At 39.6% G+C, this 27,127-nt stretch overlaps 1 protein-coding gene across 3 annotated transcripts in view; it reads right to left on the minus strand.

Moving 5' to 3' along the window:
• The window catches only part of wwox (WW domain containing oxidoreductase), a 947,793-nt gene that overhangs the window by 647,824 nt on the left and 272,842 nt on the right, over positions 1–27,127 (minus strand). For all 3 annotated transcript variants that reach the window (XM_060837945.1, XM_060837947.1, XM_060837946.1), the window contains exon 6: positions 10,952–11,040. In XM_060837945.1, the coding sequence (XP_060693928.1) occupies positions 10,952–11,040 (89 nt within the window). The remainder of the gene's footprint in view (positions 1–10,951; positions 11,041–27,127) is intronic.

Genomic DNA, 27,127 nt, shown 5'->3' on the forward strand with positions numbered 1-27,127 from the left:
TTGATCTCTTAACAATCACTTCACTCAGAATTACTGTCAGGGAGACTTCAGAACAATTCACATGATACCTTTTACTTTTTGTACATATAAAGCTTCATTCCAAAAATATTATAGATATTTTCCAACCATCCTGGTCAGAGATGTTATAATGCACCCCTGTAGCAGGTGGGATTTGAATCTTGACCTCCTCGTCCACAGGTAGGGACTCTGCAGCTGACTATTTATATCTCTCTAGAATATGAAATTCCAAAGGTTCATCATGCAGAATAAAGACATGCCTCCTCATTTCAATCTTATTCTGGTCTTATTCTGAGTTCTAGATTCCCAATGGTGTGGAGGAGAAGTACTACTGTCTGTATCTACCCAGGAAGAACCCTTCAGAATTCCAAAGAAATCATCTGTCAACTCTCATTCTTTTAAAGTCTTTGGAATATAGTTCCATTCTACTGAATCTTGTCAAACAGTACAATTCCCTCAGTCTAGAAGTCAGTCTATGAACTTTCATTAGTTATCCATTGTATAATATGGAGGTCAAACTACATGGTACACTTGATGTGGTCCTACTAAGATCCAACATAATTCTACTCAGGTTTCTTTCCTGTTGTGTTCCAATACTTTTGCAAAAAGCAGATCATTCCATTTTTTTGCACATTGACATTACTTTTCAGTAATTCATGTACAAAGCCACTCAAGTACTTCTGAATACTAACATTTCCCAGTTTCTTACAATTCGAACATTTTTCTTCTTTCTATTTCTCCTTCCAAAGTTGATGAATTCACACTTCCCCATGTTGTATTCCATCGACAATACTTTTGTCCACACAGTTGGCCAGTCTATATTTCTTTATGACCTATTTGAATTTCCTTTCTCATCAATCCTTGGGATGAGTTATAGTTCCACTTAATTATTGCCTCCAACCTAAAGTTATTTCATTCTGTTTTCTGTCCAGTAACCAATCCTTAATCCATGTTAATACTATCCAAATACTATGAACCACAATTTTGTGCAGAAAACTGTTGTGGTGTTGTTCACTGATGTTTTCTTCTGAAAATTCATATGCACGAGATTCTAAGGTCAATCCACATTCTAGCCTATTTGAAACCATTCATCTTTTGCTCATACTAGACAGGAAAGTATCACCAACAAGGAATATAAAACATTGTAAATGAACTTCTAAAACCATGTATGTTGTGAGTATAAAGAGAACATATTCTGATGGAATTCCTGATTTCAAAGTTTGGACTAGATTTGACACAGCACATGGCAACATGAAATGTGATGGCCAAGCCTGTTTAACCACAGGAGTGACACAACATCAGTATCCTAGCAGTGGCAAAACACTGGAACGTGAAAGGGACAGACACAGGATTTCCAGCCACCAGTGACTGGATGTTGATTTGGTTCATTAGTCTTCCAGGATCACAACCATCTTAACTTCCATCACTTGTACAATAGGCAGTTGGTCATGTAGAGAAAATAAACATGACCAACATAATTCCATATTTTCAACAAGCAGCAGAGAGACCCATATATCGCACACTTGCATGCGTTAGTTAATTATTAACCTCAAGGTGAGTTAAATGTTCGGAACTTGGAAATATTTTGGAACTGTTCATTCTGCAAGAAAAATTCCAAACTTCTATCAGAAAAATTTGAACAAAATTAGCATTTGTTTAAACAGGAAAACATAAGGTGCACTGAAGACATTCAAATAAGCCTTTCACAACTAATAACTCAACATTTTACCCCTTCAGTCCATCAGTGCCCCGGTAACTGGCAAACTCCGAAGATCACTAGTCCTTCCACCAAGGTATTAACTGCACATTCCTAAGCTCCAGCTTCCTTCAGCGAAATGGTTGAGCCTTTAGAAAATGATTACTGCTGGAGCACATGGTAATGCTAAGCAGAAAGTGGTGCCTGGAGTTATACCAACTACTGCATGCTCCAACCTTTAACTTTAGAAGCCCACTGTGAATATTCAATTTAATAAGTTTTTTACCTCTCTATCCATTTCTTAATGGGTCACAATAAATCCTGTAAAACATAATTATTTCTTTCAAAATCTAGCTTCCACTTCATTTAGTCCTCTGACAGTTATAGATACTTTATAGACTTTTTTAAAATTACAAGCAAAGGTCATATGTCACTTTATTGTACAAAGTATTAAGAAAATTATTTTTATACTACATGTGTGAATAGAGGAGCAGTGGTTTATTTCTCTGTCAGGACCACTTTCAGACAAATGATTGTGCCATGTGTACTGTCCTTTAGGTATTACCCACAGAGCTGCTGTTTAATATATGTAATTTTATTACATTACTTTAATAGGCCACAGTAACTCAATAACCTGTTGCACTGCATTTTGCTTAAAACATAATTCCTTGTAGGAATATCAAATAATACAACTAATTATATTAACTTTTCATGGCAAGTGCCCATACAGAAAAATATCATAAACAGAGTGCACAAAAATAATCAGGTTTAGAATAATGCATTTTACATCTAAAATATCATATACAGTTGCGCAATCTCTTAACAATCCAATATTTCGCAGAAGGTTGTTGTGCATTTGTTACTGTAGTAACAGTAAAACAAAATGCCTACTTCAAGGCCCAACTTTATTGTCAGCATAAACTACTGGAGCCGCTTAAAAAGGTTTTATAGTGAGGATTTGCAACATGCAGGTAGAAGGAGAATGGGGATAATGGGATCAAGTTACCCTTCTGGGTACAAAGAAGGTGTAAATCTTGTTCCAAATTGTGTAGGCTTCCAAGAGTGATGTTTTGGTCCAAAGTACTGTTCAATACCCTTTTGATAATTATGAACTTAAAACTTCCATGAAACAATGCCTTTAGATAGTGAAACAAACAATTTTACTTCCTTGCATTGAAGTATATCAATTGATATATTTAAGAATACGAGGATGCAGTTTTATTGAGAGAATAGAAAATGTTAAAAAAAATGCAATTTTAGCAGAGTCTACTCAATCACCAGTATTTTAATTTTATATCACATTGAAATGCTATTGATTCACAATTTTTAAGTTCTAAAAATGCTTACTTGTGCTTTAGCAACTAGAACGAGCATTATTTGAAGTCCCTCCTCAAATATGAGCAAATGGCAGTAACCAGTTTTGTGGATTATGGAAACCTGATTTATGTTAGTTGTAACTTATGCTTAAAATTCCTTGATACACAAATTTGAAATTCAGCAAATTTCATGGAAAACCATGTCAAAATGTTGATTTAAGTATTCTGTTGGTAAACAAACTATCAATAAGCAAGTGTCGTTTACAGAAGCTGTACATTATCAAAGTGCATTATGTTCAAAGACAGGTGGACCAGAGGTGGAGTTGTATTAAGAGTTATATCCTGATAAACTAACCAGCCAAGAACTGTTCTGCTTGATTCATAAATCTTACAACAATCTGAGGATTCAAATAAGTAATTTTTAAATCTTTCTGTGGCAACTCATTTAAATCATCAACACAATCTGAAGATATTAAAAAAATTGTAACCGAGTCTATTTATGCAAAGGTACTTAAACATTCTAATATATCTTGTCTGTTGGCATGAGTCAGGACATATTCAGTGCACAAATTATTAAAAACTGTATCATTCTGAAGAATTATAGGTTTCATAAATTGTAAATGGTGGGAGTGAACTGAAATTTTTAGTTGTGTTTGATTCCTTTTCTTGGTCAAAAGTCAAGGCATGGATGATGTAGCAGCACTTTCACCTCTACGTCAGAAGGCTTTTAAGTTCAATACTCACTCCAAAAACTCCAAAACAGAATTTACGCTGAAAATCACAATACTGAAAAAATCCTGCACTGGCAGAGGTGCCGAATTTGAGATGAGAAGTTAAATTGAGATACTGCCTGCAATTTTATTTAATTTAAAAGATCCCATGCACTGTTCGAAGAAGAACAAAGGAGCTCTTTTGCATAATAACAGTGCTTAAGTCAACATCATTGAAACAGATCGCATGGGGGCTATGTTTCCCCACATTTCAACTCTGATGTGCTAGATAATGCTTTTGACTATCCAGATACCGTGGAATACATGACAGGTTAGCGCTTTTCTCACCCCATTTTCCTCTTTCCTTGAACTTTCTTACAACGAGCAACTGCTTTTCAGCATCTGTTATTATCATTCTGTTATTAGGACAGGCGTCTGGTAAGACGCAACATATACATTTCACTTTCCCCACCCAAAATAATGTCATCTCATGGGAGAAGCAAAAACAGATGAAAAACCCAGGACAATAAGAGGAGAGAAATAAAAAAAGAGAAAGTCCTCTTTAACCTCCCGATCTCAGCTAGTCCAGGAGATCATTCTGGTCCTGATAATTGCATTGAACACCTATGTTTGTACAAGGTAACCTTCAGACCAGCCAGATCAGGTCCAGCTTGTACAAGTATAATGTCTGTTCTAGTGAAAAACCATTCCCCAGGAAAAGAACCACCTCACGGCATTTATTCAAGATCTTATCTACTACAATTTAAAATTGTTACCCTACAACCTATTGGAGAAATTGGCACTTGCAGATTTTCTTTGGAGAGGAGAAGGATAGGAGGAAATTTCATTCAAGATTTCAAAATCATGAGGGCTCTGTACAGAGCAGATAGGGAGAAACTGTTCACACCTTTAAATGAATAAAGAATGAAAGGTAACAATTTTAAAGTGTTTTGCAAAAGAAGCAGGCAATATGTGAGGAGAAAATATCTTTTCACACAGTGAGTAGTCAAGCTGTAGGATGCACTGTATGGAAAAAGTGAGGAATGCAGATGCTGGAGATCAGAGCCAAGAGTGGGGAGTTGGAAAAGCACAGCAGGTCAGGTAGCATCTGAGGAGCAGGAGAATTGACCTTTTGGGCAAAAACCCTTATCAGAAATGAGACTTGTAGAAATTTGGTGGTGGTGGTGGTTCAACTGAAGCATTTAAGAAGACCTGGATAACTTTGTGAATATAAATAATGGACAGGGTTATGGGGAAGGCAGGAGATTGGTACAAAGTTAAAATGTTGGGACAGCCAGCATATTGGATAGATTGTGGGTAGATGTATGAGATATTGTTGGGCTGAATGGCCTCTGTCTGCACTGTAACAAATCTAAGATTTTATTAAATTAGAATTAAATGTTAACAGGAACCAAAGATACTTCCTTCATCATCGCATAAACGTTAATCAGGTCACCCCTAAGTCTCCATTTATCTCAAGTGTACAGCTCCACCTCTACAAGACCATCTTGGTAACTGAGACATTTCAAATTGGAAATTAACTCATCAGCTATCGCGTTTGCCAAGATTCAATACCATTTGACTTGCAGGAATACCAAAACTAAGGATGTACTCTAAGTGAGGGCTGACCTAGACCCTGTGAAAAAACAAAACCAGACACACTGTCTTATAAGGTAATGCACCCTAATACTTCATTCATTCTAGATAGTGTTTTACATGATAGCTTTCTTCTGCAAGTTCATGAGCAATGTACGAGAACACCAAAGGGAAATTATAACTTCTTTACAAGACAAATACTGTGTGACAAATAGCGTGCTGTATTTATTCACGAGGTATCAGAGATAGGAAATCCTATCAATACATTCTCAGCTCAGATCAGCTATGGAGTTAATTCAATTCAACAAATAGCACATAGCAGTTTTAGCTGGATGAAGCTGCACCGCTATGTGTATGGTTGTTAATACATCTTCCAATTTTTGTTACTGACTTAAATACAGAATCATAATTCAAGTTTGTCTCTCTGACTGTCACTGCTGCAATATGCATTTGGGGAATAAAACTAAACAGTTTTAGGTTTTCTTCAGGGCAACAAAATCTTGGTATTAAAACAACAAAGATGTGATTCCATTTTCTTCCTCAATGTTAATAAATTATGAGGAAAAAAGAAGCTTGGCATGGAGAACAACAATGGACGAACTCACATCACATCCGCAATATTGACCATTGCCTATTTCTTCTCTCAATATCTCTATATTAGAGTGACACATTAACAATTTGACATGGCTTTGCTGCAGTCAGCCGAATTCTCAACAACAAACCCAAACAAGCAGATACAATGTGCCCAGAACCTCTAGCCACATTACCTTACATCAAAGACATCTCTGAAAAGAGTTCCAGACTACTCAGACCCCTTGACATTACAGTAGCCAACAAACCTACCTTCATACTTAAACAGTGACTAATGAACCTAAAGGATTCAATAGAAACAACCAGCAAGACAAATGTCATTTACAAAATACCATTCCAGGTCTGTAATAAACACTATATCTGCCTGGTGGCAGAAAACTTGCCACTAGGAAACATGAACACCAACTAGCCACCGAAAGACATGACCCACTGTCACTAGTATCCTTACATCCAGACAAAGAAGGACACCACATTGACTGGGACAACACATCCATCCTGAGGCAAGCTAAATATAGACACATACAAGAATTCCGAGAGGCCTGGCATTCTGACCAGAACGCCATCAAAAAACACATCAATTTGGACTTCTGAGAAAAAGAACCGGAAATGATATCACCCACCTTAACAGACCAAGACACATAAATAGAAAGCAGGACAGAACACCAGCACTTAAACAGGCTCACTGATGAAGTTACCTAGTATAGTGACAAAAAGTCCGAAAACGAACCTTGTAGCTCAGTGAGCAAACTTACATTCACTCCTCCATTACTTATTCCTACTTTTACTCCATTTTAGGATTATTCCATAATCTTAGTACAATGCTTAGACTTTAATCTCAGACATACAATGCACACATTTGAGTTCTACACTGTGCTCATTTGAAAAGAGGTTGTTTAATGTGAGTATTTTAGTGTTATGAGTGCTTGCGTATATTTTAAATGTTCTTTTAATCCCAAATAAAAATTCTTTTGTTCTAATTTCCTTTTGCGGACAAGTCAGGCACACAACCTTTGAATGTTGGTTTAACTAAATATCAACTGTACATGTTTGGGACCATAGTTCCTGATCACTGAGTGACATGGGCCCATCATATCATGCTTTATTTTATTGCAAACCATTCATCCATCCCCATTCCACTGGGCATGCATACAAATATTTATTAAAGCAGGAACAAATGAATACAACTTCAGAGTCAAACACTGGGTTGTTGCTGCACTCTTCACTGCAGCCTTTCAGTAACACTAACGTGTTGGATTGTTAGACAGGAGTTAATTGAGGAGGGAAGCCTGGCTACAGAATTCTTTATTTATTGCTTAATTTTCCTTTACGTTCAGTGCAAATTTCTACCCGAACCCTTGAGTTGTTAGCTCCTTGATGGAACTTGATTCCATGCGTTCAGCTACCTCAAAAGGACCTGACTAAAGTATGCAGTTTTTTATTTAGGAAAACTTTAAGCTCAAGTGCTAACCAACTAACCAACCACAGAAGCTTTGAAAACAAGCCTATTCTGGCTCCAAATTGTGCAGGTAGAATGAGCCAAGGTTACGTCCTCAGTGATTATTCCCTTCCTCACCCACAGGAATTGAAACCAACTATGGCTCAATATGCCATCCAGTAGGCACAGGTTAGAACAACAAATATGAGGAATCAAACTCCATCTCTCCCTTGTCAGTAGAGTCGTTACCAACCAGATAAGCATGTTACAACATCAGGGGAGATTAATTATTTTTTTCTCAATGAATCTTATTGTTGGATTAGGAATGTCAGTGTCAGAAAATCAACTCTTTTTCTAATTCCATGTTGAATGAAGGCAGCATGAAAATGCATAAAAAAAGGAAAGCCAGCACTAAAATTTTTATAGTTAACTTGTATTTAACTCTTGACAAAGTTTTTTTTGATGAAATATCAGAGACATTAGTGAAGGTATTGTGATTATTGTGTCAGACTTGAATTTTCAGAAGCCATTTGATAAAATGAAACTTAAAAACTTAAAAGGTAACGTCCATGCAATAAAAGGGACAGAGATGACATAGATACAAAGTTAACTGAGAGAGAAGCAATGAGAGATTAGGGGGTGATACATAGCAGGAATCCACTCCACTCGGTACTATGAGAACAACTGTTTTTCTTGGATTGGAGGTTTGTTACCAGCAGTGTTCCGCAGGAATCAATGTTGGGTCCACTGTTGCTTGCCATTTATATAAATTATTTGAATGAGAAATTATAAGCATAGTTAGTAGATTTGCAGATGACACCAAAATTGGTGGCACAGTGGGCAGTGAAGAAGGTTAACTAAGATTAAAAAGGGATCTTCATCAATTGAGCCAATAGTCTGTGGCAGATGGAGTTTAATTTGGATGAATGCAAGGTGTTGCATTTTGGTAAGATATGGAAAGGCAGACAATACAGTTAATGATGAGGCCCTGTGTAATATTGTCGAACAAAGGGCCATAGGGGTTCAGGTACATCGTTCTTTGGAAGTTGCATCACAGATGGACAGGGTGTTTTTTTTTATTCATTCACGGATGAGGGTGTTGCTGGCTAGGAAGCATTTACTGCTCATCCCTAATTGTCCAGAAGGCACTTAAGAGCCAACCACATTGCTGTGGGTCTAGCGTCACATATAGGTCAGATCAGATAAGGAAGGCAGTTTGCTTCACTAAAGGACTTTAGTGAACCATGTGGGTTTTTCTGTCAATTGGCAATGGATTCATGGTCATCATTAGACACTTAATTCCAGGTAAAGGCTGCATTTGGCACGTTTGCTTCCATTGCTCAGATTATTGAGTATAGGAGTTGGGGCATCATGGTGAGGCCACTTTTGGACTACTGTGTACAGTTCCAGTCACCCTGCCATGGGAAAGATATTATTAAATTGGACAGGACGCAGAAAAGAATTTACAAGAATGTTCCGGGGATTGAAGGGTTTGAGTTATAAGGAGAGGCTGGATAGGCTAGGACCTTGTTCACTGGAGCATAAGAGGTTGAGACGTGATCTTACAGAGGTTTATAAAATCATGAGGGGCATAGGAAAGGAGGATAGCAAAGATCTTTTCTCTCGGGTGGATGAGTTCAAAACTAGAAGGTGACAGGAGAAAGATTTAAAAGGGACCCGAAGGGTAACTTTTTTCACGCAGATGGTGGTTTGTACATGAAATGAACTGCCAGAGGAAATGGTAAATGCAGGTACAGCTACAACGTTTATAAGACATTTGGACAGGTACATGAATAGGAATGGTTCAGAGGGATAGAGGGCAACCACAGGCAAGTGGACTCACTAAGTTTGGGAAATGTGGTTGGCATGGACCAGTTGGACCAAAGAGTCTGTTTCCATACATTATGACCCTGTGACTCTACATAAATGACCTAACATGCAATTGCAAAGTTTGCTGTTGACACCAAAGTTGGAAATATTTTGAATTGTGACAAGAAAAGTGACAGTTTTCAACAGGAATAGGTAGATACATGGCAGCTAAACTTTAATGCAGAGAAGTACAAAGTGATTCATTTTAATCAGACAAAATGAGGAGTAGCTATATAAATTAATGGTTAAAATTCTAAAGGGAGTGTAAGGACAGAAGGATTGGGGACTCATGGGCATGTATCAATGCAGATCTCAGGGCAAGTTGAGAAAGTGGTGAATAAAATATGTGGGATCGTGGTTTTATAAACTGATGCAGTGTCGAGAATCCGAGGGCACCAAAGTAAGGTGAACAACAAAAGAATCAAAGGTGAGATGAGGAGAAGCCTTTTTGCGTAAAGTAGTTTGGGTCCATAATACACATCCAGAGAGTGCTGTGGAAGTAGGTTCAGCCATTGCTTTCAGAAGGGGATTGGTTAACTATTTGAATGGAAGCAATGTGTAGGGCAAAGGGGAAACTTGGGAGAGTGAGACTATCAGGTCATTCTTGCAGAAAGTTGGTGAGTCAAATGGCCTCCTTCTGTGCAGTAACCACTCAATGATTCCAGAACAGTAAAACAAAACATCTCTTGGACTATCCCATTAAAGTGCATTCAGCTCGACCTGAAAATAACATTCACTGATGTTAGTGAATTTTGAGAAAATTTTTAGCTCAGGTTAAGGTTCTGGATTTTCAATGAACCTTCCAGCTCAGAGAGCAAACCTTCATCCATCCCACTGATGTGACATTCCCTCTCTTATATTAGCTGATGTGATATGTAATATGTCAATGTCTAACTATGGTTAGTTTAACGACAGAGACTACAAGGTGTATAGAATTAGAATCCCTACAGTGTGAAAACAGGCCCTTCAGCCAAACAAGTCCACACCAACCCTCCGAAGAGGAACCCACCCTACAGGTGCCTGCATGTCAGGTTGCTGGTAGAACCAGATGCTTGTGTTTTGAGTAAAGTCAGTTCCACTAATGAGATAATAATCTGAAAAATAGCCCAGTGCAAACCTTCATGCCTAACAAATGTGAACAGAAGAAATAAACATACACTTAGCTAAAGGACCAATTGGAAACACTGCTTGCTACTATTAATAAAGATTTGCTGCTGTGCCATCACAAAAAATATTATTTCACCAAGTGTAATAAATAATTTCCAAGTAAATTTGGTAGGCAAAAGTGGGGGATGGTGTTAGGATGTGCCCACAGATTCGTAGGGGTCTGTAGCATAAATAAGGTCCTTCGGCCCATCACATCTGCACCAGCCAAACTATTCTAAATTCATCTTTCAGCACTTGACCCAGAGCCTTATATCCCTTGGCACTCCAAGCATACATTTAAACACTTTATAAATGTTATGGGGGTTTCTGCCTCTTACACATACACAGGTGTGAGTTCTAGATTCCTATCATCCTCTGACCCAAAACAAACTTTCTTCACATTCTCTTTAAACCTCCTGTTCCTTACCTTAAATCTATGCTGCAATCATTAATCCCTCCACCAAAGAGAAATGTTCTTTCCTGTATATCCTGTCGATGCCCCTTCTAGTCACAAAAAATCCAGAAGACATCATGATGTTTTCTAACCCAAATGGTATTTTTTGTGTCTACTTACAGGTTTCTAGTCTTGTAAGCTTCTGCAAACTGCTCAACATTCCGCAGGGAAGATAAATCCAAAGTCATAGTTTCTACCTTGGCTTTATGCTGAAATAAAACACAAATGAACAATGATACAACTCGAATTATCAACGGTCAGAGTTCATTCAAATATTTAAACGAAAGCAGAAAAAGCCATGCTTTGGTCTCAATCCTAAATTAATGGCTGGATCCATTTTTGAACAGTAAATGAAAATTGTAAAACAGAGTAAAAGAGAAAAGGCGAAATTAAAAAAAACTTGTCGATACAGCTCATGAAATAAAAATCACAATGTACTGAGTTGCTTTGGTGACAAGCTTGATAAGGCAGTTTGGCGGTTATAAATTATAAGTTTCATGCTCCTGCTGCCTCCATTTATCAGGAAGGTTTGTGCTGGATAATGTGCTTGTTTCATACCACTCCACTCTTGTAGTTGGACTGCCAATTGAGTTATTTGGGTATAAGGCAATTTGCTGAAGTGATTCCAGCAATCTGAATTGTAAGTTGCTGTGTAAATACACATTTGGAGCAGGAAAAAGAAGTGCACTTAAGAAAGTTAACACAAAACAAAACAACTGCTCCTAAAAGCTTTTCCGAACTACAGCATGTAATGCACTCTTCCTTAAATGAATCATCATATTACACATGTTCATAAAAAGATGGCATTGAGTAGGTGAGAATGGTGTTAAAATCCACAGTAAATGCAATTTTATTCAACCTTACAGCATGCTATCTTTATTTGTAAATACCCTGCATTTCCTGGTCAGCAGTAAAATTCTTCCTTAAAACAAAAGAGCCTTATTTAAAAAGTTCTTTTCATGGATAAAAACTGATTTACATTCTTGCTAAAAGCATTGTTATGGTTTTTAGGACATATCATAAATCTCAAATCTATTATTAATGATGTTGTGGAAATATACAGCACACAAAGGATAGAATCACAGTAGCTAAAGTTTAAAAATTATACCAGGAATCCAATAGCACGTGCCCGTTAATCAGGGCACTCCCAGCATGAATTCTTGTTTTAGAAAAGTTATCTGGAGAACAGAATGAAAATGACTGAGGTACAGCGAGAACGGAAGACAATTCACTGAGTAAATTATAAAAAATGATTATTTTCCATTGTAATTTGTTTTGCAAACTATTTCCATTACAGAAAGAATTTTATTTCATACGACATATTTTGTCCATAAATAAACTTTGTCATCTGTCAAATACTAGATCCACATGACTGATGATGGTCAAAATCCACTACTCATAAAGCAGCATTCATTAGCCACAGCAAGGAGAGCTGTATGTATTATGTTAAATTGTTTTGAGGCCAAGAAGTTCCTAGTAGATAACAAAAGATCCTTTCCCTGTAATTTTTCTTTAGACAAAGGGCATGAGCTGAAAATAAGGCAATTCCTAGTACGTAGTTCTTCCATTAAAAAAAAATTACTTTAACATTTTTAATGCTAAGAATTCACTGGAACATGTGTTCAGCAGTTACAATACTAATAGTATTGGTTGATTTGGCCACCACTTTGTTGTGTCATTAGAAAAAGGTTTTGACCCACATCAATGGAAATTTTATACTAAGTGTGATAGAGTTATAGAGGTCTAAAGCACATAATAAGGCCCTTCAGCCCATTGAGTCAGTACCAGTCAAAAAACAAGCACCTAGTAAGACACCAAATCCAATGCAAACTGTTCTCCAACATTAACTCTTTGCGAAATACATTACTGTACTCTCCCAATAAATTGTCCCTGTCCATTTGTGGCACTCCTACCAGGAGATCTGCTGTGATAAATCCTTTTTGTCAATTTTGCAATTTTGCCAGATGCAATTAATTAATCTGCAGCTCACAATCTTTACAGAGTCAGCACAAGATTTTATACCTTGTGATCAGCTTAATATAGCATGAGAAAAATGAGAAAAAATGAAATAATTCATCTATTTTTAGCTTGGTGATAGTCCAGTTTAACTCAAGGGAAAATAAATGCATTTGCATAGCACCTTAACACATTAAAAAATGCCCTGAAGTAGCATTCAAATAATATGGATATGTAACTTAAACCTTGGAAATTCAGGGTAGATATTAGTTCTGTTTTTCCAATTTTTTATGACTCTTCCTTCAAAGCTGAGGCAAATGAGTACGGGAACCTACAAGGAAATTCACCAAGTTTTGAGAACGGTTGCAGCAGAATCGAGCTCCAAACTGAATTAATCACAAGTGTGAGAATTTATGGACTTGTGTGAATGATGGACTTAATTACAAGTATGGCTAGCAGATACCTTTCATCATAGCTGAAACTATTTAGACAGCATTTATATATTAGAACCTTTCAAATCTTGGACTCAACTGCAACCTTCATAGTTTGATCAGGCAATTTAGTCTCTAACTACATAAAGACTGCAAGTTATGTAAGACTGTAAAGAACAAATATTCAACGATTACTTCCATGAAAATATTAGTGAATGGAAATTATTTAGTTTGTGAGAAGGGTAAATTCTGTCTGACTGAAATCCCTGGGTTTCTCTTAAAAGAAAGAGTCTTTTCATGTTCATGCCTTAAAAACGCAGAGCACCAGGACTTCAAGAATACTTCTGAATTCTCGAATCAAAAGGTATTATACAAAATTTGGGCAGCAGAAAAATCTTAAATAAATCTTGTTATAAAAGTTGCAAAAGAAGCAGATGTGCAAGTACAGTTTGGACCTGTTGTAGACACGGGTGATATACTGAGAACAGCATGCCTGGGATGTTGCTGGGTTCCTACTGTTTCTGATTTAGATAAGCAATCTGGATTTGCAAACACAATGTGATTCATCCAGAGCATAAATGTAAGACAGGACAAGATTTGCAAGTAAACGAGATGATCTCAGCTGAAATTCAATGCTGGTAAATGGAAGCTGTTGTGCATTTTAAGAGGAAAGAAAGACAAGAAAATAATTACATTGCAAAATTTCAATTTAAACACTGTTACACAGTACAGAATTGTAGGTCGGCATAAAGTTGCAAAGACATCAGGAAGTATTTTTCCATCATTACAACTTCCATATCTGTAACCATTCTGAATTGACTTTCTTGATTTGAATTTACCAACAAAAGGTTGGCATTCCCTGAAGCATTCACCATACAGTGGCATTGGTAACCAGAGTTCACTTGCCAAACAATTAGCTCTCTCTTCTCATAAAGTATACATTGTCGTTCCCTTGAAATTTGATCCTGATGGGGATAAGACGAAGAGCTTCAGTTGCCTGTTTCAGTAGCTTCATTATTATCTGGGATAGCTTTCACTCAGAGTGATGGGAGCACACAATACAAATTCCTTCAAAAGACAATTTGATGCTGTGATTGGAGGAATAAATCTAAGTTGAGAGTTCACTGTAGTGCTGAGTGCCGTAATGTCAGCAGTACAGTCGTTCAGATAAGATATTAATTAGGATCTGTCTCCTTATTCTACCAGGATATAAAGACTTACTTTCTAGCATTTACCTGGATAAATAATGGGTTTGATATCATATGTTAAATCTATGCAAGTTTTTCAAGCATTCATTAGCAACTTTATTATTGACCCATGATCACTCCACAAATTATAAGGCAAGGATAAGAAAGGGATGATCACCTTATTGGGATATTATAGACCCACCAATAACCAGAAGGAAATTGAGAAAAGAACTAGTAAGGAGATCTCAGATATCTGTAAGAATAATAGGTTAGTTATGGTAGGGGATTTTAACTTTCCAAACATCGACTTGGACTGCTACAGTGTTAAAGGTTTAGATGGAGAGGAATTTCTTAAGTGTGCACAAGACAATTTTCTGATTCAGTATGTGGATGTACCTACTAGAGAAGATGGAAAACTTGACCTACTCTTGGGAAATCAGGCAGGGCAGGTGACTGAGGTATCAGTGGGGGAGCACTTTGGGGCCAGCGACCATAATTCTATTCGTTTTAAAATAGTGATGGAAAAGGATGGAGCAGATCTAAAAGTTGAAGTTTTAAATTGGAGAAAGGCCAACTTTGATGGTATTAGGCAAGAACTTTCGAAAGCTGATTGGAGACAGATGTTCGCAGGTAAAGGGATGGCTGGAAAATGGGAAGCCTTCAGAAATGAGATAACAAGAATCCAGAGAAAGTATATTCCTGTCAGGGTGAAAGGGAAGGCTGATAGGTATAGGGAATGCTGGATGACTAAAGAAATTGAGGGTTTGGTTAAGAAAAAGAAGGAAGCAGATGTCAGGTATAGACAGGATAGATCGAGTGAATCCTTAGAACAGTATAAAGAAAGTAGGAGTATACTTAAGAGGGAAATCAGGAGGGCAAAACGGAAACATGAGATAGCTTTGGCAAACAGAATTAAGAAGAATCCAAAGGGTTTTTATAAATATAATAAAGACAAAAGGGTAACTAGGGAAAGAATAGGGCCCCTCAAAGATCAGCAAGGCGGCCTTTGTATGGAGCACAGAAAATGGGGGAGATACTAAGTGAATATTTTGCATCATATTTACAGTGGAAAAGGATATGGAAGATATAAACTGTAGGGAAATAGATGGTGACATCTTGCAAAATGTCCAGATTATAGAGGAGGAAGTGCTGGATGTCTTGAAATGGTTAAAGGTGGATAAATCCCCAGGACCTGATCAGGTTTACCCGAGAACTCTGTGCGAAGCTTGAGAAGTGATTGCTGGGCCTCTTGCTGAAATATTTGTATCATCGATAGGCACAGGCGAGGTGCCAGAAGACTGGAGGTTGGCAAACGTGGTGCCACTGTTTAAGAAGGGCGGTAAAGACAAGCCAGGGAATTATATACCAGTGAGCCTGACGTAAGTGGTGGGCAAGTTGATGGAGGGAATCCTGAGGGACAGGATGTACATGCATTTGGAAAGGCAAGGACTGATTCAGGATAGTCAACATGGGAAATGCGTGGGAAATCATGTCTCACAAACTTGACTGAGTTTTTTTGAAGAAGTAACAAAGAAGATTGATGAGGGCAGAGCAGTAGATGAGATCTATATGGACTTCAGTAAGGTGTTTGACAAGGTTCCCCATGGGAGACTGATTAGCAAGGTTAGAGCTCATGGAATACAGGGAGAACTATCCATTTGGATATAGAACTGGCTCAAAGGTAGAAGACAGAGGCTGGTGGTGGAGGGTTGTTTTTCAGACTGAAGGCCTGTGACCAGTGGAGTGCCACAAGGATCGGTCCTGGGCCCTCAACTTTTTGTCATTTACATAAATTATTTGGATGTGAGCATAAGAGGAACAGTTAGTAAGTTTGCAAATGACACCAAAATTGGAGGTGTAGTGGACAGCGAAGATGGTTATCTCAGATTACAACAGGAACTGGACCAGATGGGCCAATGGGCTGAAAAGTGGCAGATGGAGTTTAATTCAGATAAATGCGAGGTGCTGCATTTTAGGAAAGCAAATCTTAGCATGACTTATACACTTAATGGTAAGGTCCTAGGGAGTGTTGTTGAACAAAGAGACCTTGGAGTGCAGGTACATAGCTCCTTGAAAGTGGAGTCGCAGGTAGATAGGATAGTGAAGAAGGCGTTTGATATGCTTTCCTTTATGGGTCAGTATTGAGTACAGGGATTGGGAGGTCATGTTGCGGCTGTGCAGGACATTGGTTAGGCCACTGTTGGAATATTGTGTGCAATTCTGGTCTCCTTCCTATCAGAAAGATGGTGTGAAACTTGAAAGGGTTCAGAAAAGATTTACAAGGACGTTGCCAGGGTTGGAGGATCTGCACTATAGGGAGAGGCTGAACAGGCTGGGGCTGTTTTTCCTGGAGCGTCGGAGGCTGAGGGGTGACCTTATAGAGGTTTACAAAGTTATGAGGGGCATGGTTAAGGTAAATAGACAAAGTCTTTTCCCTGGGTTCAGGGAGTCCAGAACTAGAGGGCATAGGTTTAGGGTGAGAGGGGAAAGATATAAAAGAGACCTAAGGGGCAACGTTTTCACACTGAGGGTGATACGTGTATGGAATGAGCTACGAGAGGATGTGGTGGAGGCTGGTACAATTACAACATTTAAGAGGCATTTGGATGGGTATATGAATAGGAAGGGTTTGGAGGGATATGGGCCGGGTGCTGGCAGGTGGGACTAGATTGGATTGGGATATCTGGTTGGCATGGACGGGTTAGGCTGAAGGGTCTGTTTTCATTCTGTACATCTCTATGACTCTATGACATTCTTCCAAACTTAATGTCATATTGTCAACTGCAAGGCAAACAAATAATCGAAGTTACATTGACAGCACCATGGATTCAAATTGTTCCTTCTTGCTATTAGAAGTCAGTGTTGTTTCTCTGCCCGAAAGTGTTTTAGACACATTCTATAGTAAAACTGATCGAAGTTCATGCTTCCATGAGGTATCTTAAAGAGCAGGGATTCCAAGGTTTAACAGACATGCTGTAGCAGAGCTAATTAATTTTGTAAACACAGAAGTTCTATTCTCCCTTTGACGACTGTTCCAAACCCAACATTTAGAACAATTGTTCTCAGATAAGTTCTGAACTAAATATAATTTTCATTATTCCTTCACGGGATGTGAGCATCATTAACAAGGGTAGCATTTGGCGCTGGGCCTTAATTGCTCTGGGAAGATTGTACTGAGCCGCTGTCTTGACTGAAAGTCCATCTGATGTAGGTATACCCTCACCCTGCTCCCTCCGTCCTCTGCATGTGCGTACATGCACGCGCGTGTACACACACACACACACACACACACACACACACACAAACACACACACACACCTCCTACCCCCACCCAATGCTTCAGAACCAGATGCAGAGAAAAGATTACATTCAGTTGGAAATGACACAGGAAAGCCACCCAACCAACCAGTCTAAGAGCTCATCTCTCTCTTTGGTACAAAATGCTACATGACTTTAGCAATAAAATCATGAAGGGCATGGATAGGGTAAATAGACAAGATCTTTTCCCTGTAGTGTGGGAACTCCAGAAATACAGTGCATAGGTTTAGGGTGAGAGGGGAAAGATATAAAAGAGATATCTTTTATAAAAGATATAAAAGGGGCAACGTTTTCACGCAGAGGCTGGTGCATGTGTGGAATAGGCTGCCAGACAAAGTGGCTGAGGCTCATACAATTGCAACATTTAAAAGGCATCTGAATGGGTATATGAAGAGGAAGGGTTTGGAGGGATATGGGCTGGGTGCTAGCAGGTGGGACTAGATTTGGTTGGGATATCCAGTCAGCATGGACGAGTTGGACCAAAGGGTCTGTTTCCACGCAGTACATCTCTGTGACTCTATAATAGCACTATGAATGATGTGTTCATTGTTCAACAATAGGGCAAGGTAGGTCACACAACCTCTCAGTGACGAGTACAAGAAGTATTGAGCTATCTTACTGAAAGAATTCAAAGATTCTTAACAAATGCTGCTATTCTGCAGTCTTCAACCAAACATACATTCCTCATTAATTCCAGATTACAGTTAGTGTTAATACAATTAGCTGCTTAAAGCATTGAAGAATATACAATCTTTTACACTAGTTGAGTTAGCAAAGAAGGATTGAGGGCGCCATTCATTCACCTCCATTCCACCTGTTTAAGCTTCTTTCTCTCCATAAAAGGCAAAATTCTTTCCAAACCGAAGAGACACTACCCTGTTTTCACGACTGTTATTTAGAAATGACACTTAGAATGATACACTGAAAGGTCTAAACACAGTTGCAGTGTGACAACTGAGGTAGAGAAAGTCCATTGAAGTACCTGAAATAATCAGCCTGCTTTATCCATTTATCAGCATTAACTTTGCAATTGACTGCAATACAAGCTGCAAATGGACACAACCAGCAGCCTATAATAAATGTGGACAGTGTAAGTGGTGGGAACTGTTATTATTTTCTGCTGACTTCTTAGAATATTACTATTATTTGACAATCTGAAGATCAAAGTACAGCTATGTGGACAGTAAGAGTCCATATCCAAACACGAATCTCAGGCTTCAATTCCCTTAACAGCTAAAATCATATGCGTTATTTTTAAATTCTGCCTTTTCATTTGCCTCAGTATTATCTTGTAACATTAAAAAAAATCTCATCAGTTAGCCCTACTGCCAGAAACTTAATCTTCCGACAAAGCTAGAAGTCACGGCCTTGTCTTGCTGCCTGGCAATGCAGTCATGTGCTAATGCTGCACACAACATTAATCCTCCACACGCTAACAGATGCTGGCAGGATTTTAGGTCGAAATGTATTTATAAAATGACAAATTATGTTTTGTGTTGTATGTAGACAGCAATGGAGGCCACAAATAAGCTGATAAATGTCAACTACACTTTACCACAAACAGTTTATTTTTATTAGGGTACAACCATAAATGTTCTTCAAGCTGGACTGAAGATTTATTTAGTGTAGGAAGAAAACAAGATTACATTTGACATAAAGCAATATGTGCCATATCACTGGTGTTCTGGGCAGCATGCCCTCCTGGGAACCAGTGATGCAGCACTAGACTAACAAAGCTGCTGTCTGCTGCAATACACTCCAAGCTACATTTTCTAAAACAACAAAAAAAACATTAAATTAATACAGATCTGATTAACTCAAAAAAGCAGCAGTTTGTTTCACAAAATTATGTAAAACCTACTCTAAATTGTAATAAATACAGAGAATGATCTCAGAAAGACCAATACCAAATGGCCTGTCATTTATCACAAGGCAATCTTCACTAATGCGTGAAAATTACTACAATATCTGACAGTACAAGACCAGAGCACAGATAAACAGTATTTAGCCTGGTTATCCATTTCATTTGTTACAACTGCCAGAATAATTAATGCATTATTCATGCTTATAATTCCACTTTAAATTGTTAAACTGAAAGAAATAGGAAATAATTCACTGTTTATACCAAGAAGGTATTTCACATCTCTTTTGGATTCATTCCAATTAAATAACCTGCCATCATGTAATGATTCTTTAGTACATTCACAACCTCAAGTAGTTCAGGCAGACAGTCTGACAACAAAACTAAAACTTGGTTTGTTGCAATGTTTTTTGTCAGCATTACATATGACAGCAAATACAAAAGGTCACCATTTCACACAACTCAGGAGTAGATGTAGACCATTTGGCCCCTTGTAACTTCTCTGTCTCTCAATAAAAACAAGCCGATCTGAATGTGTTTCAAATTCCACATTCCCATCTACCCCTGATAACTTTTGATTTATCTGGCTGACGAGAATCTAACTATCACTGCGTTAAAAATATTTCATGACCCAACCTCGATCACCAAAGCTGGACAATCCTCTGAGAGAAAATAATTCTCCTCAGCTCTGTAAAATTTGCACTCAATCTGATTGCAGAATGATAAGCAAACTACTGCAGACGCAGGAAGTCTGACATTAGAACAGAAAAGCTGAGAATACTCAGTGGATCTGTCAGGATCTGTGGAGAGAGAGAGTTAACATTTCAGGTCACTGACCTCTGATCAGAATAGAGGTCTTTGATCTGAAAAAGTTAGTGTCTCTGTGAGTGCTGCCTGATGTTGTAATTGTTGCCTCTTTTACACACTGCAACACTGATTAAAACCAGTGCTATCAATGTCAAAAGAACGTAAATTAAACCAAATTAGAATGTAGGTCATTGAAACATACACAAACATAAAAAGATACAGTTAGCATTTATAATGATAATTCTTGCAAATGTCCATTAGAAAAGCTCAATTTAAAAATGAAGAGTCATCTAGACTCAAAACATTAGCTTGCTTACTCTCCATAGATGGCTTGACCTGCTGTGGTCTCCAGCAATTTTTATTTTCAGTTCAGATTCCAGCATCTGCAGTAATTTGCTCCTACATCAAGTTTAACTATTGTCTTGGGGAGATATTAAATAAAATGCTGATGCATCCTTACAGTGACCAAGAACTTTGGAGAGCATAATTTTCTTTTGTATCCTGTCCCTTTAAGACTAATGTGAATCAGGGGATAATCTGAAACAGGATGATTGATTTCCCGATTGTGACATCATATAAATCCCCCCAAAAAACTCCTACAATCTGACTAACAGGAACTTGTGCCAATTTACCCACAATGACCCAGCTTTGCAATGGGGATGAACAGTTAGAGGTAAAACAGTAAAAAGAAAACTAATTGCAGTCAGTTAGATTTCAGCCTGTGTATTCTGTTTGCCAGTAAAAAGTGAGGTCTGCAGATGCTGGAGATCACACCTGAAAATGTGTTGCTGGTTAAAGCACAGCAGGTCAGGCAGCATCCAAGGAACAGGAAATTCGACGTTTCGGGCCAGAGCCCTTCATCAGGAATGAGGAGACGGTGCCAGGCAGGCTAAGATAAAAGGTAGGGAGGAGGGACTTGGGGGAGGGGCGATGGAGATGTGATAGGTGGAAGGAGGTCAAGCTGAGGGTGATAGGCCGGAGTGGGGTGGGGGCGGAGAGGTCAGGAAGAAGATTGCAGGTTAGGAGGGCGGTGCTGAGTTCAAGGGAATCGACTGAGACAAGGTGGGGGGGAGGGGAAATGAGGAAACTGGAGAAATCTGAGTTCATCCCTTGTGGTTGGAGAGTTCCCAGGCGGAAGATGAGGCGGTCTTCCTCCAACCGTGGTGTTATGTTCTGGCGATGGAGGAGTCCAAGGACCTGCATGTCTTTGGTGGAGTGGGAGGGAGAGTTAAAGTGTTGAGCCACGGGGTGGTTGGGTTGGTTGGTCCGGACGTCCCAGAGGTGTTCCCTGAAGCGTTCCGCAAGTAGGCGGCCCGTCTCCCCAATATAGAGGAGGCCACATCGGGTGCAGCGGATGCAATAGATGGTGTGTGTGGAGGTGCAGGTGAATTTGTGGCGGATATGGAAGGATCCCTTGGGGCCTTGGAGAGAGGTAAGGGAGGAGGTGTGGGCGCAAGTTTTGCATTTCCTGCGGTTGCAGGGGAAGGTGCCGGGAGTGGAGGTTGGGTTGGTGGGGGGTGTGGACCTGACGAGGGAGTCACGAAGGGAGTGGTCTTTGCGGAACGCTGATAGGGGAGGGGAGGGAAATATATCCCTGGTGGTGGGGTCCGTTTGGAGTTGGCGGAAATGACGGTGGATGATACGCTGTATACGGAGGTTGGTGGGGTGATAGGTGAGAACCAGTGGGGTTCTGTCTTGGTGGTGGTTGGAGGGGCGGGGCTCAAGGGTGGAGGAGCGGGAAATGGAGGAGATGCGGTGGAGGGCATCGTCGATCACGTCTGGGGGGAATCTGCGGTCCTTGAAGAAGGAGGCCATCTGGGCTGTACGGTATTGGAACTGGTCCTCCTGGGAGCAGATGCGGCGGAGATGAAGGAATTGGGAATATGGGATGGAGTTTTTACAGCGGGCAGGGTGGGAGGAGGTGTAGTCCAGGTAGCTGTGGGAGTCAGTCAGTTTAGAGTAGATGTCTGTGTTGAGTTGGTCGCCCGAGATAGAAATGGAAAGGTCTAGGAAGGGGAGGGAGGAGTCTGAGACAGTCCAAGTGAATTTGAGGTCGGGATGGAAGGTGTTGGTAAAGTTGATGAACTGTTCGACCTTCTTGTGGGAGCACAAGGCAGCAAATGTGAATTTGTCTCAGTCAATTCCCTTGAACTCAGCACCGCCCTCCTAACCTGCAATCTTCTTCCTGACCTCTCCGCCCCCACCCCACTCCGGCCTATCACCCTCACCTTGACCTCCTTCCACCTATCACATCTCCATCGCCCCTCCCCCAAGTCCCTCCTCCCTACCTTTTATCTTAGCCTGCCTGGCACCGTCTCCTCATTCCTGATGAAGGGCTCTGGCCCGAAACGTCGAATTTCCTGTTCCTTGGATGCTGCCTAACCTGCTGTGCTTTAACCAGCAACACATTTTCAGCTATTCTGTCTGCCAGTCAGGCCACATTATTCAGGCGAGAAATCAAGCAAGGATCTTGCTGAATGGATCAAGTTCGTAGTTTCTGACCCTGTTGTTAAAGCAGATTACTGAAAATGGGACAGAGACTGCTTCAAACTGTGTGTTATACAGTTGGAAATGACAAGGTGGCCAAGGGGCTGCAAGGTGGACAATACCCAGTGATGCTGTTCAATCCTGCCAGAACCCATTAGACTGTATAAAGGGGGAAGAGAATGTAATCTCTGAGGATTCTGTTGGGTGTTCAGATGCGTGTTTTGTCAGTGGCAATAAGTGAGAGAACCTATAAAACAAAACCTTGTTGGAAAGACTGATAAATACAATAAGTGCTGGAGAAACTCGGCAGGACTAGCAGCATCTAAGGAAAGAAATAAGAGTTAACATTTCCAGTCAGGTGAGTCTATATCAGAATTGAATTTGAAAAGGTAACAGTTTTCTTCCCACAGATGCTGCCAGTCCTGCCGCGTTTCTCCAGAAATTTCTGTTCTTTGTCTTAGATCTTCAACATCTGCAGTTTTTTGTGTTACTTTAAAGATTGTGGGATTGCCTGTTGGCACCACCTCGCATACAGGTAATGCAGGTGTTGACAATGATGTGAGATGCATCTTCCTGGTATCAGCTATCTAATGTGAATTTGACTTCTTGTTTAAAATATCCTTCATTTACTAATGTTTGAATGATGCTGATTTTAGTTGATTTGTTACAACAAAGGTTTTAAAAAGTGAACTGTGTCCATTTGTTTTCTTTCCATTGACTTCATGGGGGACTTCTTTCTTTTAAGAGTTATCAATCTCTATGCTAATCATAACAAAATGAACCATTTGGTATGACCTTGAGGAGACCATCAACTTTTAAAAAGCAATTCAAATTCCCAATTATTAAATGGAACAATTATACCACAATGTTCCATATTTTAAACAAAGACTTTGACTGCACATGAGTTAAAGAAACTACAAATAAATTTTGCCACCACTTATTCTTTAAGACCAAAAATCTCATAGGTACATTTCTCATTTCTCCACTATTACTTCAGCCCATGATTATTTCAAACCCTGCACTTTAAAGGATTTCAAGGTCCCTTCACTAATCCTGGGACTTGGAATTCCCAGGAATAAGACAGAGATGCAGAATCTTGAATCTTTTTAAGGTGGAGGTAGTTACATTCTTGATTGTCAAAGGGATCAAAGCTTATTGGGGATATGCAGGAATGTACAGTTGAGGTTAAAAACAGATCAGCCATGATCTTCCAGAATGGCTCAGCAGGTTCAAAGTGCCAAATGGCCTATTCCTGTTGCCTGTTTGTGTGTACATAGGAACAAACCAAGGTGTGCCATACCTCTATGATTCACTGAGTTATGAGATATCTTAGGATTTTTTCAAAAGCATTCAGCTGGACAACCTTCCTATCATTCTAAGCATCACATGAGTGTGGACGCTGTAGCTCAATCATGGGGCTCAGGAGACCTCAAAATCAACCAACAACTGATGGGTTTGCTTCTAGCAGGGTTCTCTACTGAATTTGGCAATGTTTTTGTTACCTCCTGTAAATTAAGAAACTGCCCTCCAGCATAAAGTAATTAAGAAAGAAACTGAGCATAAATATTATGACATTAAAGAATCCAACAGGTAACTATATAGATACTAACATTCAATTACATTTGAGGTGCATGCTTCCAATAGCATATGACGCTTCAAGTGATTCTCTTGGGGAAGGATGAAGTTTGATATCTTAATACCCTCAGGTTTGATAAAGCATGGTGCTGGAAAAAGCACAGCAGGTCAGGCAGTAACCGAGGAACAGGAGAGTTGACGTTCCTGGCAGATCCCTTCGTCAGGACTGAAGAAGGTTCAGTCTCTCTTGCTCCTCGGTTGCTGCCTGACCCACTGTGCTTTTTCCAGCACCATGTTTTATCAACTCTGAATCACCAGTACCTGCAGTCCTCACTTTCTCCTAATACCCTCAGGTCACATTCTCTGAGACAGTGATGATATTATGACCAGGTCTCTTGAAAGGTATGCTGCCATTTTAACCACGATACGTAAACAACAACTTTGTTTCTGATATGCATTATTGTTTCTGGGACTACAATTTCTGCCAAATTCTCTCTCTGATTCTGCAAGTTGTTCGCAGAAGCTAACTGAACTTTCCTTCTCTGCTTGTTTCTAAGCTTTTTCAATTCCAGCTCCTGCAGTTTTGAGAAAACACAAAGAAAGACACAAATCATCCACTATCAGCTGATGAGCCGTCCATATGGCACTGTGTGCTCTGTCCAGCCCCGGCAGGTTTCCTAATTTGGTGTGGTGCCAGACAGGGTACCCCAAATTGTTAAGCTCCCAGTTGAGAAGGAATGAACTCACTCCCCTCTTTATTCACTCAGCCCCTTGGTTGGTTGCAATTTTTAAAAGAATCCCTTCTCTTGTACATACTTTTGTCTGAGCCAAAATTAATTTATGCTTTTAAAAAGGGAAACAGTTCAACCGAGCTTTGAATTAACAGAAGAGTGAGTTTATTGGTTACTAAATGGAAGTCTTTCCCTGTTGAAGGAGCAGGGCTCCGGAAGCTTGTGATTTCAAATAAACCTGTTGGGAACATAACCTGGTGTCGTGCAGCTTCTGACCTTGTCCACCCCAATACTTGAAATTAATTCATTTGTCACAAACCTTCAAAAATTAAGGCATTCAGTATTAGATAATGAGCAAATCTTAGCATGACTTATACACTGAATGATAAGGTCCTAGGGAGTGTTGCTGAACAAAGAGACCTTGGGGTGCAGGTTCATAGCTCCTTGAAAGTGGAGTCGCAGGAAGATAGGATAGTGAAGAAGGTGTTTGGTATGCTTTCCTTTATTGGTCAAAAGGATTGAGTACAGGTGTTGGGAGGTCATGTTGCCGCTGTGCAGCACACTGGTTATTGCGGGCAGTTCTGGTCTCCTTCTATTAGAAGGATGTTGTGAAACTTGAATGGGTTCAGAAAAGATTTACAAGAATGTTGCCAGGGTTGGAGGATTTGAGCTATTGGGAGAGTTTAATAGACTAGGGCTGTTTTCCCTGGAGCGTCGGAAGCTGAGGGGTGACCTCATAGAGGTTTATAAAATCATGAGGGGCATGGTTAGGATAAATAGACAAAGTCTTTTCCCTGGAGTCAGGGAGTCCACAACTAGAGGGCTTGGTTTAGGCTGAGACGGGAAAGATATAAAAGACACCTAAGGGACAATGTTTTCATGCAGAAGGTGGTACATGTATGGAATGAGCGGCCAGAGGAAGTGGTGGAGACGAGTACAACTACAACATTTGAAAGGCATTGGGATGGGTATATGAATAGGAAGGGTTTGGAGGGATATGGGCTGGGTGCTGGCAGGTGAGACTAGATTAGATTGGGATACCTGGTCGGCATGGATGAATTGGACTGAAGGGTCTGTTTCCGTGCTGTACATCTCTATGACTCTGTGACCACAGTCCAACATCGGCACCTCCACATCGTAAACTGGAGAAGGCTTTGCAGGTTGAGTGAATTTCTTTCGTCCTTGTTCCTTTGAATAGTGACTGACTGGTAGTACTCAGAATGAGAGACAATCCTTTTCCCTTTAGTTACCTACAGTACAGGATATTTCAAGGCTCTTAAGCTGTGACCTCTACACACTATATACACTAGTAGGTCAGGCTACTAGCAGTTTTACCAGGAGCTGTCAGCAGTTTTTAACCCTTGATACTGTATATCCCTGAAAGAGAAGAACACAACATGTCTGTAGGAGACGGTTTCCTGCTGTGAGGGATATCTGTAGTCTACTTTTCATTATCTCTTTCTTTTTAATCTTTCCATTTGAAGTCTGCCTGACACAGTTATGACACTCCATGGACAGATACAGGACTCTGCCAAACAGTGAATTTAAATCCAGTAATTTTCTGGTTGTAGCAGTATTACTTTACAAAGCACATCTGGAAAGTTCTACTGCAAACAAGACAGGATTCCACAAGATTCAGACAACTTGATGCTTCAGGATTTCCTCTCCCTTCAATTCCTCTCTGCCTCTGATATGCACTTGCTTTGACAGGAAACTGCACCAATTTTTGACTTGGCTTCAGTGGATGTAACAATCCTTGCCCAAGATTCAATCAAAATCAAAACCCCTAAGTGAAGCATTGACAGTATCCATGCTCACTGGTCCTCCAGATCAAATCAATGCTCAAGCAAAATATAATTTCACAAGCATCAGCAATTTCCTCTTTCAGAATCTAAGGTGCATCCCTTTATCTTCAGTTAGCCCATCTATTTTAACTAAATTTT

This window comes from Hemiscyllium ocellatum, chromosome 17 (genome assembly GCF_020745735.1).
Source record: "Hemiscyllium ocellatum isolate sHemOce1 chromosome 17, sHemOce1.pat.X.cur, whole genome shotgun sequence".
NCBI lineage: Eukaryota > Metazoa > Chordata > Chondrichthyes > Orectolobiformes > Hemiscylliidae > Hemiscyllium > Hemiscyllium ocellatum.